We start from the raw sequence: 20,239 nt of genomic DNA, 5'->3' as shown, positions 1-20,239 counted from the left end.
TGTGCCAAACGACATACGTACATTGCCTTCTCCCGCCTTATTTTTTTACACAGGCATATTATACAATATAGAAGTATCGTGATAAATTTTGGAATTATTCTAGGTTCGTTTGGCCTTTTTTATACATTAATTGAATTTCTAGGCATTTAATTTGCATAATTCAAATTTGAACTATAAGCACATGCTCCAGTGCACCAAAGTTGGTTTAAAAATCACATGTGTGTCCTTGGGTGAATTTCTAGGTCCCATGCAAGAAATGGGAATGAAATTCAAACATCTGGGCGTCGTGGCTTGGCCGAAAAGATTGAGAAACTTGGTTTTTTAATTCCTGTAAATCCAAAACACGCCTGAAAGTCATGGAACTTGGCATGGTGTCATGATATGGAACAACATGCTGCAGTAATCTTTTTTGCCGAATTGGGACAATCTTTGATATAAGCTTGTGGCAAACCGGAGCTTCTCTCAAGAAGGCTCATAGTTTCAAGAGGGAACGTATCACCTCCGTGTGCGAAATCACATACGTACACTGCATTCTCCCGCCTTAATTTTTTTACACAGGCAGATTAGAACAAATAGAAGTATCATGCTAAATTTTGGAATTATTTCGGGTTCGTTTGGACTTTTTATACATTAATTGAATTTCTTTGCATTTAATATGCATAATTCAAATTTGAACTACAAGCACATGCTCCACTGCACCAAAGTAGGTTCAAAAATCACATGTGTGTCCTTGGGTGAATTTCTAGCTCCCATGCAAGAAATGTGAATGAAATTCAAACATCCGGGTGTCGTGGCTCGGCCGAAAAGATAGAGAAACTTGGTTTTTTAATTCATGTAAATCCAAAACACGCCTGAAAATCATGAAACTTCGCATGGTGTCATGACATGGCACCAACATGCTGCGGTAATTTTTTTGGCCGAATTGGGACAAGCTTTGGTATAAGCTTCTTGCAAACCGGAGCTTCTCTCAAGAAGGCTCGTGGTTCCGAGAGGGAAGTGTCACCTCCGTGTGCGAAACGACATACGTCCACTGCCTTCTCCCGCCTTAATTTTTTTACAAAGGCAGATTAGACCAAATAGAAGTATTGTGATAAATTTTTGAATTATTCTGGGTTTGTTTGGCCTTTTTTATACATTAATTGAATTTCTGGGCATTTAATGTGCATAATTCAAATTTGCACTACAAGCACATGCTCCAGTGCACCAAAGTTGGTTTAAAAATCACATGTGTGTCCTTGGGTGAATTTATTGGTCCCATCAAGAAATGGAAATGAAATTCAAACATCTGGGCATCGTGGCTCCGCCGGGAAGACTGTGAAACTTGGTTTTTTAATTCCTGTAAATCCAAAACACGCCTGAAAATCATGAAACTAGGCATCGTGCCACGATATGGCACCACCATGCTGCGGTAACTTTTTTGGCCGAATTGGGACAAGCTTTGGTATAAGCTTCTTGCAAACCGGAGCTTTTCTCATGAAGGCTCGTGGTTCCGAGAGGGAACATGTCACCTCCGTGTGCGAAATGACATACGTACACTGCCTTCTCCCGCCTTAATTTTTTTTCACAGACAGATTAGACCAAATAGAAGTATCGTGCTAAATTTCGGAATTATTCCAGGTTCGTTCGGCCTTTTTTTATACATTAATTGAATTTATGGGCATTTAATGTGTACAATTCAAATTTGGACTACAAGCACATCCTCCAGTGCACCAAAGTTGGTTTAGAAATCACATGTTTGTCCTTGCGTGAATTTCTAGGTCCCATGCAAGAAATCGGAATGAAGTTCAAACATCTGGACGTCTCGGCTCAGCAGGAAAGATTGAGAAACTTGGTTTTTTTAATTCATGTAAATCCAAAATACGCCTGAAAATCATGGAACTTGGCATGGTGTCATGACATGGCACCAACATGTTGCGGTAAATTTTTTGGCCGAATTGGGACAACCTTTGGTATATGCTTCTTGCAAACTGGAGCTTCTCTCCAGAAGGCTCATGGTTCCGAGAGGGAACGTGTCACCTCCATGTGCGAAACGACATACGTACACTGCCTTCTCCCACCTTAATTCTTTTACACTGGCAGATTAGACCAAATCGAAGTATCATGCTAAATTTTGGAATTACTCCGGGTTCGTTTGGCCTTTTTATACATTAATTGAATTTCTGGGCATTTAATGTGCATAATTCAAAGTTGAACTACAAGCACATGCTCCATTGCACCAAAGTTGGTTTAAAAATCACATGTGTGTCCTTGGGTGAATTTCTAGGTCCCATGCAAGAAATGGGAATGAAATTCAAACATCTGGGAGTCGTGGCTCGGCCGGAGAGATTGAGAAACTTGGTTTTTTAATTCCTATAAATCCAAAACATGCCTGAAAATCATGAAACTTGGCATGGTGTCATGACATGGCACCAACATGTTGTGGTAATTTTTCTGTCCGATTTGCGAAGGCGCACACATTAACAATCAACAAAGTCATTTTGGAACAAGTGCTGTCACGTTACAAATCAGAAATAGAAGTATTATTGAGACTGTGGGCATTCTACTTACCAATTACGTGTCGCCACGCGTCCCCTTTTTTTATTGGCTAGGAGGTTCCGTGCAGGGTAGACGTGAGGCGTGCGATCAGACCCCTCTGCAACCTCATCGAGAGGAGAGCCCTTTGACCTCTATGCGCCGTGCACCTCCCTCCCAACGTCTCCATTAATGGCTCCCGAGCCCCTGTTTCACGGCGTAGCTATGTCTCACTGGACTGAGATTTAAGAGAGAAAAATGAAAATCTAAAAAGAAAGTTTTGCACGGATCTTGATGTAAGATCTGATGGACCTATATAGCATCGACTGTGACTTATAGCAAGCATGATGAATATAAGGACGATGACAGTGGATAATAATTGTCTTACATATTTAGGAACATAATTAAAAAAAGCCACATGCGGCAACGCCCGACATACACAAGGGCAAAAGAACAAGACAACGATTTGGCTTGCTGATCTCTACATTCTTGATACGTTACTGCAGGCCGCAGGAACTAGTCTCTGCGGGGAGCGGCGATGAGGTCTTTCTTGTCCTCAAGATGCTGCTTGAGAGCATCCACGGATTCCTCCACCAGCCTTCTGCGCTCGATGTGCAGCATGGCATTCTTGTCCATAAGTTTCTCGACGAGGACGCCGGTCCTCTTCAACAAGGCAGTGGTATCCTCCTGCTGCTCCGCACTTCTGACGATCTTCACCATCAGCAGGTCGCGCTCGGCCAGGAGCTTCACATTGCTCTCATTTAGTTGTCGGATGACGCGGGTAGCCTGTTCAAAAGAGGCTTTCATGTCATCCTACAACCTTGCCCAGCCGAAGATCTGATCCATCTGGCTATGGACGATCGCAAGCATGCGCCTATAAGAGTCCTCGCCTGCCCGCGAGACATTTTCCCAGGCCGCCGCGGTGCAGGAGGACATCTCTGCTGCCTTCGCAGCGCGGCGAGACATCTCTTCTGCTGCCGCGGCGCGGCCGGACCAGTCTGCTGCAACAACGGCGTGGCGGGACCTCCGTGCTGCTTCGGCAGCGCAGCGGGACCTCTGTGCTGCTACGGTCGCCCGGTGGGACATGCCGGCTGCTTTTGCGGCGAGGCGGGACATCTCTCGTGCTTCCGCTTCCATGCTCGCCTCTCCCTGGTGGCAATCTCTCGGCCTAGAACTCACGCCGGCCATGGCAGACGCAAGGGAACGATGATGAATGACTTGTTTGTTTTGTGGATGAGGAGTTGAGGAGGAATTTGCAGTCATCTTGGAGTAGTAGTATTTATAAACGAGTACTAATACTCTCCTAAGTGTGAAACCGTTTAGGTTTTTTGATCAGTGTGAACAGGTTTGCAATTAAATAACGCGTGGCAGTAAGTTGGAATGTGACGGGACGCAGGCTCAAAATTTATTGATGGTCCTAAGTGCGGCACTATTCCTGGAAGGCGTAATGTGGATAGGCTTTCTCAGCCGCGTACGTGGCGTTAGCACCGTAAGGTGCACCGCAATAGGCCATGTCAGCACACGTCTTGTTCCAAGAACCGTGCGCGCTCATTGTTACCATTGCGCATGCTTCTTTTAATTAGAATGTGTGTACGTCTAGCGCACACTCGTTGATCTGTCTAACTGTTTCTATTTGTTGTGGCTAATCGCAAACAGTTCATCCATGTGAAGTGTATGCGATCAATCGCAGACACTTTGATCCGGCTGACCGTTTCTATTATGTTGCCTAATTGCAAACAGTTCATCCTTCTGAAGCGTATGCCCTCAATCGCACACACCTTTATGTAGCTGCCCGTTTTTGTTGTTCCGCCTCATCACAAACAGTTAATCCGAGTGAATTGTATGCCGTATACCGTACACGCCTTCATATGGCTGCCTGTGTCCGTTCTTCTTCCTCATTGCAAACAGTTCATTAAACTGAACCGTATGCCCTGCATCACACATACAACCAAAATCTAAACCATGTTTGATGGATCCGTCATCGCAAACGTTTTGCACCTTTTTTGACGGGTTTTTTACACCACTATTTGCGATTGTTACATCGCACACAGTTTCGTCGAAGGGTCTCTGATCGTAGTGTCGTGTTAGCAGCATCCTGCAGTAGTGAGGTTTCACATATAAATATACTATCTTGGACATCTTTTGTAATTGTGGGCACTCATTAAAATATGACATGCTAAAAAGTTGATCTTGGACAAGGAAGACAACATAATGGGTTATGTTTTCTTGTATCTGAATAGAAGTTATACTGTCTTGGATCATCCAACATGTTGAGCTTGCCTTTCCCTCTCATGCTAGCCAAATTCTTTGCACTAAGTAGAGATACTACTTGTGCTTCCAAACATCCCTTAAACCATTTTTGCCATGAGAGTCCACCACACCTACCTATGCATTGAGTAAGATCCTTCAAGTAAGTTATCATCGGTGCAAGCAATAAAAATTGCTCTCTAAATATGTATAGTCTATTAGTGTGAAGAAAATAAGCTTTATATGAACTTGTGATATGGAAGAAATAAAAGCGACGGACTGCATAATAAAGGTCTTTATCATAAGCGACAATATAAAGTGACGTTCTTTTGCATTAAGATTTTGTGCATCCAACTATGAAAGCACATGACAACCTCTGCTTCCCTCTACGAAGGGCCTATCTTTTACTTTTATCTTCTACCCTTATACAATAGTCATGGTGATCTTCACCTTTCCTTTTTACAGTTTTTCCTTTGGCAAGCATCATGTGTTGGAGAGATCCGGATGTATATTTACACTCGGATGTAGGCTATCATAAAGTATTATTTTTGATATTACCCTTGAGGTAAAAGGTTGGGAGGCGAAACTATAAGCCCCTATCTTTCTCTGTGTCCGATTGAAACTTCGAACCCATAAGTATCGTGTGAGCGTTAGCAATTGTGAAGGATGCGGACTTGCTGAAAAGCTCTTATATTGACACTTTCCGATGTTTATGATAAATTGCAATTGCTTCAATGACTGAGATCATAGTTTGTTAGTCTTCAATAAAGTTTTCGATTCATGCTTTACCCTGTGAATGAATTGTTACTTTAGCATAAGAAATTATATAACAATATATGTTGCTGTTCTAAGGATGATCGTGATGCCCTCATGTCCGTATTTTATTTTATCGACACCTCTATCTCTAAACATGTGGACATATTTTTTGATTTCGGCTTTCTCTTGAGGACAAGCGAGGTCTAAGCTTGGGGGAGTTGATACGTCCATTTTGCATCATGCTTTTATATTGATATTTATTGGATTATGGGCTGTTATTACACATTATATCACAATACTTATGCCTTTTCTCTCCTATTTTATAAGGTTTACATGAAGAGGGAGAATGCCGGCAGCTAGAATTCTGGACTGGAAAAGGAGCAAATATTAGAGACCTATTCTGCACAACTCCAAAAGTCTTGAACTTCACAGAGAATATTTTTGGAATATATAGAAAATATTGGGCGAAGAAAGCACTAGAGGGGGACCACCTGCCATCCACAAGGGTGGAGGGCGCGCCCTACCCTCTGGGCGCACCCTCCGTCCTTGTAGGCCCCCTGGTAGGACCCGACACCCATCTTCTGCTATATGGTGTGTTTTGACTTGAAAAAAACCAGAAGGAAGCTTTCAGGACGAAGCGCCGCCGTCTCGAGGTGAACATGTGCAGAACCAATCTAAGGCTCCCGCGGAGCTGTTCTGCCGGGGAAACATCCCTCCGGGAGTGGGAAATCGAAGCCATCATCATCACAGATGATCCTCTCATCTAGAGGGGGTCAATCTCCATCAACATCTTCACCAGCACCATCTCTCCTCGAACCCTAGATCATCTCTTGTATCTGATCTTTGTCTCAAAACCTCATATTGGTACCTGTGGGTTGCTAGTACTGTTGATTACTCCTTGTAGCTGATGCTAGTTGGTTTATTCAGTGGAAGATCATATGTTTAGATCCTTGATGATAATTAATACTCCTCTAATTATGAACATGAACAGGGGTGGAGCCAGGATTTGGGTATGGGGGGGGCGAGCCACGTTGACTAAAGAAAAGTGATCACCGTGAAAAAATAAGTACCGTAATATTATTAATAACTAGATGTTTTTTATGTCAATAACTAGATGTTTGCTATATTTCAATAAGGTTTTTGTTATATGAAACATGAATATTTAAAATATTAATGATTTCACGAGTAGTTAACCTGCTTGCTAGCAATTTCCTTTCAATATAGATTATCGTATAATTTTGAAGCAAGTCATTCCCACTGAACCGGGATTGGTAAAAAAAGTGCACATTAGCCTCATTTACAGTATTACTAGGCCGAGAACTCAAAACAAGATACTCCTTCCATTCCAAAATAAGTGTCGCAGACTCAGTACAACTTTGTACTATAGTTTACCAAATCAGCGACACCTATTTTGGGATGGAGGGAGTACTTCAAAAGAGAATTAATCTTTATGGTGTTTGAAGCTCTTTTCTCTTCATGAGCACATCACAAATCAAACAATGGAAACAAATTGAAACTGAATTAGAATCATAAATCACACCATCAATCAAAATAACTAGATCGATTGTATAATTTCAACACGTACAAGATTAGAGATGACACGGATCAGTAGAGATAGAGTAGTTCTCAATATATAGTGCCAACCTTGGGGCTGAACCCCTAGATGATTGATAGAGTGCAGTCTGGATGATTCGCCAGTTGCGGAGCCGGTGTCGCCTGACTTTAATCGACTTCGCGAGCAGTGAGGGCACGAGGCAGCGGCCGTCGGCAGCGCTAATCTCCCAAGGTCACAAGTTAATCATGTTGGGGTTTGCTTGATTTAGGGTAACGCCAGGGGCCAAGTACTAGTCTATGGCCATGAGTGGGCTTTTGTATGGGCCCTTTTCCCCAGAATTCTTCATAATCTCCGTTTGGGTTAAGGGGGGCCAGGTACGTAGATTTCTCAGTCTAGTCGCTAATTACGCGTCGCTTCTGAATAAATCATCAATCGGTTGGGGGGGCTAGGCCCCTGCTCGCCCCCCTTGGCTCCGCCACTGAACATGAATATGCTTTGTGAGTAGTTACGTTTGTTCCTGAGGACATGGGAGAAGTCTTGTTATAAGTAATCATGTGAATTTGGTATTCGTTCGATATTTTGATGAGATGTATGTTGTCTCTCCTCTGGTGGTGTTATGTGAACGTCGACTACATGACACTTCACCATGATTTGGGCCTAGGGGAAGGAATTGGGAAGTAATAAGTAGATCATGGGTTGCTAGAGTGACAGAAGCTTAAACCCTAGTTTATGCGTTGCTTCGTAAAGGGCTGATTTGGATCCATATGTTTCATGCTATGGTGAGATTTATCTTAATTCTTCTTTCACAGTTGAGGATGCTTGCGAGAGGGGTTAATCCTAAGTGGGAGGCTTGTCCAAGGAAGGGCAGCACCCAAGCACCGGTCCACCCACATATCAAATTATCAAAGTAACGAACGCGAATCATATGAGCATGATGAAAACTAACTTGACAACAATTCTCATGTGTCCCCGGGAGAGCTTTGCTTTATATAAGAGTTCGTTTAGGCTTGTCCTTTACTACAAAAAGGATTGGGCCACCTTGCTGCACCTTGTTTACTTTTGTTACTTGTTACCCGTTACGAATTATCTCATCATACAACTATCTGTTACCGACAATTTCAATGCTTGCAGAGAATACCTTGCTGAAAACCGCTTGTCATTTCCTTCTGCTCCTCATTGGGTTCGACACTCTTACTTATCGAAAGGACTGTGACAGATCCCCTATACTTGTGGGTCATCATGCACCCCTCTGCAAGTTTTTCTATTTCTCTTAGCCTCGTGTACTTCGATGTATATGTCGTAGTTTCTATAAGCTAGCTCAGCTTGATATGTAATAAGCACAGTCTTAATCGTCCTAATGCTTTCCTTTTTAGCTTGATGTAGGAAGTGGGTGTTCTCACCTTGCAGTCTGTTTTTATATTTCTGCTTTTGAATTCACTTATCCTAGTCTTGTTAATCGGGCTTCTACTTAATAGATCCGGGGAGCTCTGACTATTGATCCAAAAAGGAAATAACTTCTTCATGTCAGGAAGCAATTCCTGTGAGGAGGGAAGTATGGTCAGCCTCAAGACCATGTTTCCAAAATGAGGTTGGATTACACACAAGGTGCCATTTCCCTAATGACGTCGGATTAGACAAAAGGTCCAAATTCCCAGATGATGCTGGATTACTCACAAGCCAGGTGGAGTCGTCAACTGTTCGTGTCCTCGTTGCTCTAGTAAAGGCTAAAAGGAAGTGTGCGACAGCCCTTGAGAATGGATTTGAGTTCCTAAAGAAGCGAAAAGAGCAATCAGATGCTCTCTTCACCCAAGCCAAAGAAGACATGGAAGAAGCCAGGAAGAAGCTAGCAGAGGCAGAGAAGGCTAGGCGTCTCTTGCTATCTAAAACTGTCGTCAATACAAATTTTCATTCATAATAGATAGGTTCAAATGTTTATCTAGTCAGCATGCCTGTTGTGAAGTCCGTGCAGCTACTGAGATGTATGTAAGTCTGTGATGCCGAGATGTGGCACAAAATATTTTTTTCCGGGTCATGTAATAACAACCATTAATTTCTGAACAATAACAGACGAGCCATTGGACATGGTATAGTTCACACACAAGCCCAACATTCCAAGTTCAACTTCCACATCACACTCATGTTCGCAGCTATCTTCACATTCATAGATAATGTACACAACCATGATTCACTTCAAAGCAAAAAAAAGTGAGGAGACTTATAAATAAAGAAAAATCCCAAGTTCTTACAACCAGTGCAAGTACAACAAAACAAGACCATACAAAATTAATTATATTTTGGACATTTTTAACTTAACACGAATAACTTCTGGAAGCAGGTATAATTTCTAATGTCGGCCGCGGCTGGGGTCCATGATGTTTTGAGCCAAACCGGGCAACACACCTGGTGTCTATGCTGGCGGTGGTCCTATCCTTCATGGGTTCTGAGCGGCGACGGCTCCCGTGGTCTACTATTCCTCGATGTCGACGGTGGCCGCGGAGGTGTTAGCCACCTCAGCCGACATGTCGTGGTTCCGCCAACATTTGTGTCAAATGGCGCGGCCCTGCCATGGTGCACTGGACGCTGTGGTCCCCTGTGTGCCGACGTGTAGCAACTGGCCAGTCCTCTATGAGCAGGCTTGGAGCGTCAAGTTGATGCACCAAGGGCCAGCTTCGAGCGGGGTCTTGCTCCTCCGATTGCCCGCCTGCAGCCTCGCCCATGGTACTGATGGCCTGGGGAGGGGAGAGAGGCGGGGCATCGAGTTGCATGGCTCATCGGGGCAACCAGCCGGCTTTTATGTCAGAGAACTCGTCTTCCAACTCACCGGATGCTATGGAGAATGTGGAGAAAATGGTGCATGGAGGATATGGGGAGCGACGGTGTTGTCCGGTTCTTGCCAGGTGTCTGGCCTGTTAATATCAAGCAGACAAGAGGACCAACCGGTGTTGTGTTCTAAGCTGTCGACTGGATCACGGAAGGATGTGTTGCCGGCACACGGGCGGATTCAATGGAGGTAGGAGGGGCAGTCTAAAGCCGGTTGAATGCGGCGAGGAGGGGTGTTCATCCTGGCGTGCAACAAGTGGGGCCCTCTTAGCCGGCATGCCAGTATAATGCCTAGGCCAGTGAGAGGTCGCATCCATGTGAGAGCAATCACTCCCTCCGGTCCTCTTTTGTTTGAGTATAAGAACATCTCATTTTGCATTCACGTTTTACAAGTAAAATTCGTGGACAAACTTTGACCCAAAATACGATGGGGACTAGTAAACCAGGACGGATGTAGTACTGATGAATTCCATTTTCACTCCATACCAATCATTCCAAAAAATAGTATAACGCGCCATTGAAAATCAGAACTCTTACCCCGCTAAAAATGATATTTTAAACGTGGCAACTCGATCAGTGACGACTTGCGAGCCACCGCTTCCAGGTCGTTCACCTGTGGTTCCCGACCATCAACTCCTATTGATCAAATTATCATGCGAGCTGACTATTCCTACAAAGGTGCGCTCCACCACGTACCTGGTACCCGCGCATGCAGCAATCATGCACCTATGGGTTTATTTGCTTACCGTGCCTTACGTAACTCTCATGTGTGCGAGACAGCGAGACAGACTATGTGCATGCGCGTGTTCTCTTCGTATATGTACTCCGGCTTTTGTCTGGTGTCCAAAAAATAATAGAGTAAGGCAATGTGCCAATGCATTGCAATGCATCCAAAGTAGAGTAATACATATTCACCAATTTGATAGAAACCATTCTAGTTTTGATATACACATATCACTAAAAATATCTTAGACGTTTCACTCAAAATATATTCCTTTGGCTATTTTGATTAGATAAGGGAGGAATGTGGTTAGTTTCAAGATTCAAAAAGTGGGACATTGTTGCAAAAAGCCCATGTGTGTGAGAGAGAAAGAGGGAGAGAGGAGGAGGACAAAGTGCATGTGTCAAAAAGACACGAAGTGCTAGATGTATTACCATAAAATGAGGCGATTGTGTGTGTGCGCATGATCGAGAGGGCGTGTCTCAAGAAGGGACGAAAAATCTACATAGATATAGGGAGCGAAAGTGCGCGGTTGATGGATAAACCTATCTAGAGGTTGGTCGATCAATGTTTGTGAGAAAGATACGAGTCGGGGTGCGAAAAAAAGAGTTTTGTGTGAGAGAGGGAGAAACGATAGTCGGTAGGGGGATCCGAAGCGGGAGTTGTGTGTGTGCGTGAGTGAGAGAGGTGGGGGGAGAGTTTGTCTGATTGGTAAAAAAATGAATAATGTTAGTTTTGGAACAGAGATGAAGCCGGAAAGGAGACCCCAACAAACGGTGTGTGTGGGGGGTGGGGGAGAAATTTTAGTGGTAGGAGTCATATCTAGAAAGATATAGGGTGCGTGAGAGAACCCTGGAGAGTGTGTGTGTGTGTGTTGCGGTGAAAAGGAAAGCTTAGGTAGCTACAGTGATACCAGAGAACGATGGAGACACGAGAGATAATGAAAACCGTGTAATCTATGAAGATAGAGAGAGTGTGACACTTCTTGAGGGAGACAGCGAGAGACCGTGTTTGCAAAAAAAGGAGAAGCATGTAGTGAGCGTGCGGGTGATATGGAGAAAAGATAGTGATAGCTACATGAAGGAGCACGTGAGAGAGACCTAGAGAGAGATGGGCATGAAACGAGATTAAAATATTTAGTTCTGTGTATAGAAGATGTCAACATAAAAGGGATTCAAAAATTTAAATTCCAGATGATGGTACATGTAATTCATACTTGAACCAAAATTGATCTATCAAACATGCATACTAATTTGAATTTGCACACATGTGTGGTATTTAATATATTGATATTAGCGATACATACATTTGAGCTTAACATAATTTGGTTTCAAAAATTTGAATTCAAAGTTGAACATAGTTTGGTTTAAATATTTTGAATTCAATCTTAAGGTTTTGAGATCATTGCATTTGTAAATCATATTTTATATATAAAGGAGCAGAATTCTTTGTTGTGCTTTTGAAAGTACATATAAAAAATGATGGATATAGATTTGTATCGAATACAAAATGGATCCCGCCCGAAAAAAAGAATAGAAAATGGATTGGAATTGAGTTGGCATGGTAAATGTGTAATCTTTTTCTGCAGAAAGTTGAATGAAGCGGGGAAACTCGCAGTAACCGCCCGAAACCAAAATCTGCAAGATGGAAATTACTGCCTATCCATGACACGCAAAGCCCATCGGCTCAATATGTATAGGTTTTGATAGGGGTAGGCTTGTAATTTCACTCAAATGTGGCACAACCGCCTCCGCCTCTCACCTCCCGGGATTCATACACGCTAGGCGCCAAAACACAGTTTCTCCTCGCCCGAAATCGCCGCTCACCTCCCCTGGATTCATACACGGTGGGCGCCAAAACAAACTCTCTCCTCGGCCGAAATCTCCGTCGGCAAATATTTGGTATATGCGAGATTACCATCCTATCCCCAACCGACCAATATTGTCGTGATGTATACAATTTTAAACGGGGACTAAGTTTGTAAATTTCCTCGCATTTGAGACAAGCGCGTCCTGAAGACATAGTTCCCCGTACCTCTTTCCCTCCATTTCCCCATTCGTACTCCATGGGCGAAAAAACACCCTGTCCACCCCAGTGTCCTCTGTCTGCCACCCCATCCACCATCGTCCTCCTCCACCATGCTGGAGCTGATACCCCGTCGCCGTCGTCCATTACAAGAGATCGACCTCTCTCATCCACGGCTTTGGACCAGGATCCTTGAATCGCATCCTCTCGCTTCATCCGCGCCATCATCCACCGCACCGGGATATTTCCCTCGCCGCCACCGTCTGCCCTCCTAGATCGGCTTCCACGCTGCCGACAGCCATCGCTATCGCAACACCCACAACGCCTCAGCAGATGCTTACACGACGCCACACCAGAGGGGTACTCTTTTGTATCTGCTCAAGATTTTTATCTCAGCAAGAAAATAGATGGCCACTACTTGACTGTGATTTCTTGTCCATCACTTTGAATCATATTGTACTTAATAGTTGAAAGCAAACATTGGTTGCAAAAGTTGCCTTTGTCCGGTTTGTACCTTTAGATCCGCCATGGCACGCTCACCACTATACTCGCAACGCTTATGGTATTCCACTTTTATATTCCACAGTAGCTTAAATGATAGTCGACTGAATTTCAATTTTGGGTCAGTCGATTTTTTGGAGTTCGCTGGAGGGAAGCAATGGGCTAGCGGGAGGGCTGCCCCTTTATCTATCTTAGGGTTTGGGGTAGGGACATTAGTTGTGGGGGGCGGTTGTCGTGCTATGGTGGGGCCTCGCCAGAGGCAAAACTGGACGCCATTGGGGGTGGGTTGGGGTTGGCTAGAGGGATGGCCGGGGCCGGCGGAAGACCGGAGCTGGTTCGGTCGGCGGCCCGTGCGGTGGTCTATAGGGGATGAATAAGAGGCAAGGAAGAAGAAGGGTTAGGAGACATATGATCTTCATCCAACTGCCAGAAATGGTCGACTGACCCAAATGACGAAACTCAGGCGACTTGCATGTAGACATTCCCATATATTCAGTACCATCATCATAGGTGCTTTGAGACGTGCAAGCAGTGCTCCTCAACCCATCAAGCTAAACAACATGCCACTCATAATTCCAAACTTAGTTTCTCAAATATGAATTTGATATGATGCTGACATGTTATACTGAAATAGAGAATGTTTAATTGGCCAGCTAATGTTCCTGCTTTACTTTCGAAAAGCACGCTCGCCACACATATCGATGGACAGCAGGGAGTTGCAGTCTTTATGCACTCTGGTTCACCATGTGTGGGCAATGAACATTTTATTACCCAAAATCTGCTTGCTCTTCTTTAACATGCTCCTCCTCTGTTCATCTTTAATAAGTACTCTCTTCGTTCCTAAATATAAGTCTTTGTAGAGATTCCTCCATGGATTACATATGGAGAAAAATGAGTGAATCTACACTCTAAAATGTATCTGTATATATACATCCGTATGTGATCCATAGTGGAATCTCTACAGAGACTTGTCTTTAGCAACAGAGGGAGTATAATAGTAGCACAGTATGTTCCTTGTAGCGAAGAGGAGCAGGGACATTTGCAGTTACAGGTCTATTCGGCCGCTTGTCATGGACGCTTTCAACTCTTTCTATTGGTCTTCATGTCGCTTGTCATGGACGCTTTCAACTCTTTGTATTTGGTCGTATGTGTCGCCCTTGAGAGTTAGACGGATAGTAACTATATTGCGCCTTCAATTGTAGAGGGCCGGTATCCGAAGCCTTTCCAGCCGTATCGGCAATACTATCACTTATTTTCCAGCAAGTTCCACTTTCCCGATTTTACTCATGATGCTTAGGGTTTTCCCATTATATCTACACTATGATCTGCGTAGGTGCTTTAGGTCCTACTAGCAGCACTCCACCATTTAAAGCTAAATAACACACCAATCATAATTCCAAAGCTTTGTTGTTCCAATACGAATGTGTCATGATATTCGTATTAGTGAACAGACATACATTTAATTGGTCAGCTAATGCTCCCACTTGAGTTTCCAAATGCATGTGCCCACATAGAGAGAGAGAGAGACAGCATGGAATTGCGTTTCTTTGGATGCTCTGATTCATCATGGGTGGGCAACCAACATTGTATAGAAAGAAACAGAATCTCCATTCTTCCTCTTCTAATCTTTAACTTGTTCCTCTTCTTGTAACGATCTGAATCCATGGGGTCCAAATCTTTTGAGCTTTCTGTGCTATCCCTGGATCAAAAGCTAGCACACCCAGTACAAATATGAATATCGAGCACAAACGTCATTTTATTACATCGAAGATCCAAAGTTCAATTTATTACAACTCTCTCAGTTGAAGGCTGAGTTACATAGCGGAAGCAAATAACAATAATAATTCTGAGCCCATCAATCGCCACAAGGCTAGTTGAGTGTTGCTCTGTAGCCCTATCTCGTCACTCATCATCTGCACATGACATGTACAGGTAAGTACTTTGAATGTACTCGCAAGTTGCAACAAAGGTGATAACAAAAAGTCATGCTTTATTTGCAGAAAGCCAATTTTTCCCTAGACTATAAAGAAAGGAAAAGAAATCGAGTTTAAGTGAATACTTGGATATCCGCACCAAGGTTCACAAAAAAATTTATTTTTTTGACAGGTTGAAGTAAAACACCCCACTGTGTTTAACTTCCACCTAATTCTTTTTAAAATAGCTTTGAGAAGAGAGAGGGGAGATTCTTCTTCCGTCCAAGTCTTCAGTTGCTCAAATTGCCCGTAACCGGGGGCATGGGTAATCGATTAGTTTAGACTCTGCAGACACTTTACCCACATGACACAATAAACCCCATTTGTCATTGCACCCTATGGTACACGAGAGGGAGGAAATTGTGATGAAGTCTTTCAGAACAACCCACTTGACCTAGTCCTAGCACACTCGCTCCCTTGGCAATTAAGGCCCATCATCGATGGCAATGCCAAAGCCAGGGTTTCCCGTTAAAAAAGAACTAAGCCAGAGCCATAGTAGCATGTGGTTGTACTCGTAAGATACCTCAAACAGTACTTGGAAGATCTCATTTTTCGTGGACGGCGGTCCCCACCATAAACCCGTGTGCACATCTCCGTTCGGGCGCATTCACTGCAAGACCCCGATCGGGCACAATCACTTGTAGACGGTCCCGTCCATTCGTTCCGCCCAGGAAGTAGAAGTTGAAAATAATATAGTTTTGTTTTTCAGAATATTTTCTAAATCATTGTTCCAAGGGAACAAGTTTGTAATTTTCAAAATATTTTGCATTTGGTCCACCCCAACTACAAGCATCGCTAAGCGTATAGTCCAATAATATTTGATCCTAGGTCTTACTACTAGCAAAATATTTGTGAAAACAGCAATATGAAAACCCTACACATGCATACTACTTGATTTGAAAATCAATGCAAAAAAAACATGGGATAAATATGGTCAAGGTTGTAACTTGCCTTCTGACTCGCAGCAACACGGTTCTACCTCCTCGTAGAATTCGCCTTCGCATATGAAATAGTTATAAACACGTATAGTAAGTCGTGTAATTTTAAGTATCATCATTTTAACTATCACGGGTAGTCACACAACTCGTCAATTAGTTAAGGACTGGCTTAACCAGCGAAGTTCGTGGGGAGCACGGCAATTGCGAACGATTTGCTTAGCAGTTATGTTGGCCGATGATTGCAAGTTTAGTTAGCAAATATGGCAAATCCGACTCAGTTTAATTTTTTTACCAGGATTTTCTATGCTCGCAAACTAAATTTGCCATCCTCGAGACATATTGTGATAAAAACGTTCGATTTAACACCCCCTTCCAACAAACTTCGATTGAATAGCATCACGGTTATTTAATCGTTGATTAAAAGGTGGTAGAAGTCATGCAATCTTTTTCCGACTGGTGGTGGTCTTTTCATATGTTAGTACTTTGAACAACACAAATAACTTCTAATAAAAATGGTTGTGTGCATTATGATGATGCATGACATGTGTCTTTCCCTTTCAAAATAATAATAGTTATAAACGTATAATATATTCGATAGTGTATGCGTGTAATATTGATTTTACACAATTTAGAATACCATGAAGAGAAAATGCTTCATCCTCAATCGTTTACCTTACTAAATTTTAATGCGTTATGAATTGAGCAATTGAAAAAGCACCATGTTGCAACTTATTTTTTTTTGACTGGGAAGTGTATTAAGGCTTTTTTGTCCCCCTCTTCTCCTTTTAGTTTAGCTTCTTATTCTAGATTACTCCTCGTAATCATGTTGCAACTTATTCATCGTTACACATAAAATAATTATTAAAACACTAATTATTTCTCTTTCGTTGATCAAAATTTCAAGACTTTACTGATAGAAACAAACAAAGAAACAAGAGTGATAATATTTGTAAAACAAATAAGGGAATGTAAAAGATATTTAGCTGTAACACATATTGCAATTTTATTTTGTTTCCATTCGTTAATTGGTTAAATTGCTTCCACAAGTAGAAAATCATTTCCAGCATTTGTGCCTATGGCGTATGCCCATGCAGCTCCACTGTATGCCTTTTCTCATGTTCATCATGATGCCTACTTGGTAGCCTGCTAGTTGCTATAGTACTTTACGTAGTCTGCTAGAAATTTCTAGATAGTGATGGGAGCATCACGTGTGCATCCTGCAAATTTTATGTGAGTGTGGCGTGCTGACAACACAGGGATGGAGCATGCGCGAATCCCTCCAACGTGAACCAATGGTTCATATGCAGCCATGTAGTCATGTAGAGCAAGCCATTAAATATGAGATGTCCGATTGTGAAGATCCAACGGTCCATATGACGTGCTACTGGTACACTATATAGGAGTATAGATTACTAAAGGCGCGGAAAAGTTAAACAAGATATAAAATAATAATTTTTGCATAACATACTTATTATTTGGAGTCTAGTAAAAATATTATTTGGACATAATTAAATTACTCAAAATGCAATATAGGGATAATATTCCTAGTGTTCGGTTAAATACTAATATGCAAATTACAATTTTGTATAGGTTGCCATTCTAACACTTTAATAATAAGAAAAATGATTGAAAAGGAAAGCACTCATAAACACTTAAAATTATTCAAATGATGATCAAATTACGCAAAATGCTCATGCTCTAATATAACATTCCAAATTAAAAATTTGGGATGTTACAAACCTACCCCCCTTAAAAAGAATCTTGACCCCGAGATTCAGCTAGCTAGAGAAAATATGTGGATGATCCGCTCGCAGATCTTCTTCTCACTCCCAAGTGGCTTCTTCCTTAGTATGATGACTCCACTGAAATTTGCATAACTTGATCGTCTTGGTGCAAGTGACTCGCTCTTCTGTATCAAGAATTTTTATAGGCTTCTCTTCATATGTTAGGTCCTTCTCCAACTGAATTGCCTCCAAAGAAACTATGTCATTCAAAGGAATATCTGCCAATTCAGCATGACACTTCTTCAATTGCGAGACATGGAATACACCATGAACTCCTGATAGAGCTTTTGGTAGTTCTAGCTGATAAGCTACTTCTCCTCTACATTCCAGAATCTTGTAGGGTCCCATGAAACGTGGTGCCAACTTCCCTTTGATTCCAAACCTCTTAACTCCACGAAGTGGCGATACTCGAAGGTATGCCCTATCTCCAGGTGCATATTCCACATCTTTGCGCCTAGCATCAGCATAACTCTTTTGTCGAGACTGAGCGATCTTCAATCTATCCTTGATTAACATGACCTTCTTTTTGGCATCTCGAATCAAGTCAGGCCCAAAGAGCTGATGTTCACCCACTTCATTCCACATAAAGGGGTTTTGTACTTCCTGCCATAGAGTGCCTCAAATGGTGCCATCTTCAGACTGGCTTGATAGCTGTTATTATAGGAGAACTTAGCATACGGCAAATTGTCATCCGAATTGGAACCATAGTCAAGTGCACATGCACGTAACATGTCCTCCAAAATCTGATTAACCCTCTCGGTTTGTCCATCCGTCTGCGGGTGAAAAGCCGTGTTGAACTCAAGCCTGGTTCCAAGTGACTCATGGAGCTGATGCCAGAATTTTGAGGTAAATTGAGTGCCTCAATCTGACACGATCTTGCGGGGTACACCATGTAAGCATACAATCCGTGTCATGTAAATCTTGGCCAACCTAGCACTGGTATAGTTCGTCTTCACAGGAATGAAGTGAGTAACCTTTGTCAAGCGGTCCACAATTACCCAGATGGAGTCATATCCGGATCTAGTCCGTGGTGACCCGGTGATAAAGTCCATACCAATTTTGTCCCACTTCCAATCGGGTATCGGCAATAGTTGAAGTAACACTGCTGGCTTCTAATGTTCAGCCTTGACTCGCTAACATACATCATAGATGGAAATATATTCCGCTATCTCCCGCTTCATATTTGGCCACCAAAATTGCTCTTTCAAATCAAGATACATCTTAGTGCTGCCTGGGTGAATAGAGTACGGAGAATCATGTGCCTCATAGAATCATCCTCTTAATATCCTCATTGTTAGGTACACAAATACGTGACTCAAACCAAAGTGTTCCATGTTCATCCTCTGTGAAGTCCTCGGATTTTCCTTGATGGAGTCGGTCACGAATCTTATCAAATTCCTTATCATCCTTTTGTGCTTCCTTGATTCTCTCCAACAATGTGGATTTTACCTCCAAGGTGGCTAAGAATCCTTTAGGAAAACCTTCCATGTTCAACTGCCTAAATTCCTTAACCAAGTGGCGTGAGACAACATGAGCGGTGAGGTAGTTGAGATGTCCCTTATGACTCAATGAGTCTGCGACAACATTCGCCTTGCCTGGATGATAATTTGTACTCAGGACATAATCATGGATAAGTTCTAACCATCTCCTTTGCCTGAGATTAAGCTCCTTCTGAGTGAAGATATATTTCAAACTCTTGTGATCTGTGAAAATGTCACAATGATTCCCAATAAGATAGTGTCTCCAAGTCTTGAGGGCATGTACCACTGCGGCTAACTCCAGGTCATTAGTAGGATAGTTATGCTCGTGCGGCCTAAGCTGACATGATGCATAAGCTACTACCTTGTTGTCCTGCATAAGTACACCTCCAAGTCCTTGCCGTGAAGCATCACAATAGACCTGAAAGTCCTTATGAATATCCAGTAAAATCTGTACCGGGGCTGTGACTAACTTCTCTTTAAGCTCCTAAAAGCTAGCTTCACATGCCTCGGTCCACTGGAACTTCTTCTCCTTCTTAAGCAACTCAGTCATTGGTCTGGCAATCTTGGAGAAATTCTCAATAAACCTACGGTAATATAGGGAAAGTCCAAGGAAACTATGAATCTCAGCAACTGAAGTATGTGACTTCCAACTGGTGACGGCCTCAACTTTAGCGGGATCAACTGCTACTCCATCTCCAGAGACAACGTGTCCTAGGAATCCCACTTCCTTCAGCGAGAACTCACATTTACTGAACTTGGCATACAACTTATGCTATCTTAGCTTTTTCCAACACTTGGCAAACATGTTCCTCGTGCTCCTTCTCGTTCATGGAAAATACAAGAATATCATCGATGAATACAACGACAAACTTGTCAAGGAATTCCATGAATACCTTATTCATTATATGCATGAAGTATGCTGGGGCA

At 42.7% G+C, this 20,239-nt stretch overlaps 1 protein-coding gene across 1 annotated transcript; it reads right to left on the bottom strand.

The window, feature by feature from the left end:
* Positions 1-17,870: 17,870 nt before the first annotated feature.
* On the bottom strand, positions 17,871-18,416 carry LOC141021792 (uncharacterized). The gene has a single exon (XM_073497641.1). It carries the CDS (start codon positions 18,414-18,416, stop codon positions 17,871-17,873), a length of 546 nt encoding a protein of 181 aa, XP_073353742.1.
* Positions 18,417-20,239: the final 1,823 nt, after the last annotated feature.

This window comes from Aegilops tauschii, chromosome 4, assembly GCF_002575655.3.
Source record: "Aegilops tauschii subsp. strangulata cultivar AL8/78 chromosome 4, Aet v6.0, whole genome shotgun sequence".
Taxonomy (NCBI): domain Eukaryota; kingdom Viridiplantae; phylum Streptophyta; class Magnoliopsida; order Poales; family Poaceae; genus Aegilops; species Aegilops tauschii.
The sequence above is the reverse complement of the archived record's forward strand: the minus strand, read 5'-3'. Positions and strand labels throughout refer to the sequence as shown.

What these genes read in the sequence shown, in the direction of transcription:
- LOC141021792 (XM_073497641.1), bottom strand. Translation starts at nt 18,416, where the DNA reads ATGTGGAATGAAGTGGGTGAACATCAGCTCTTTGGGCCTGACTTGATT.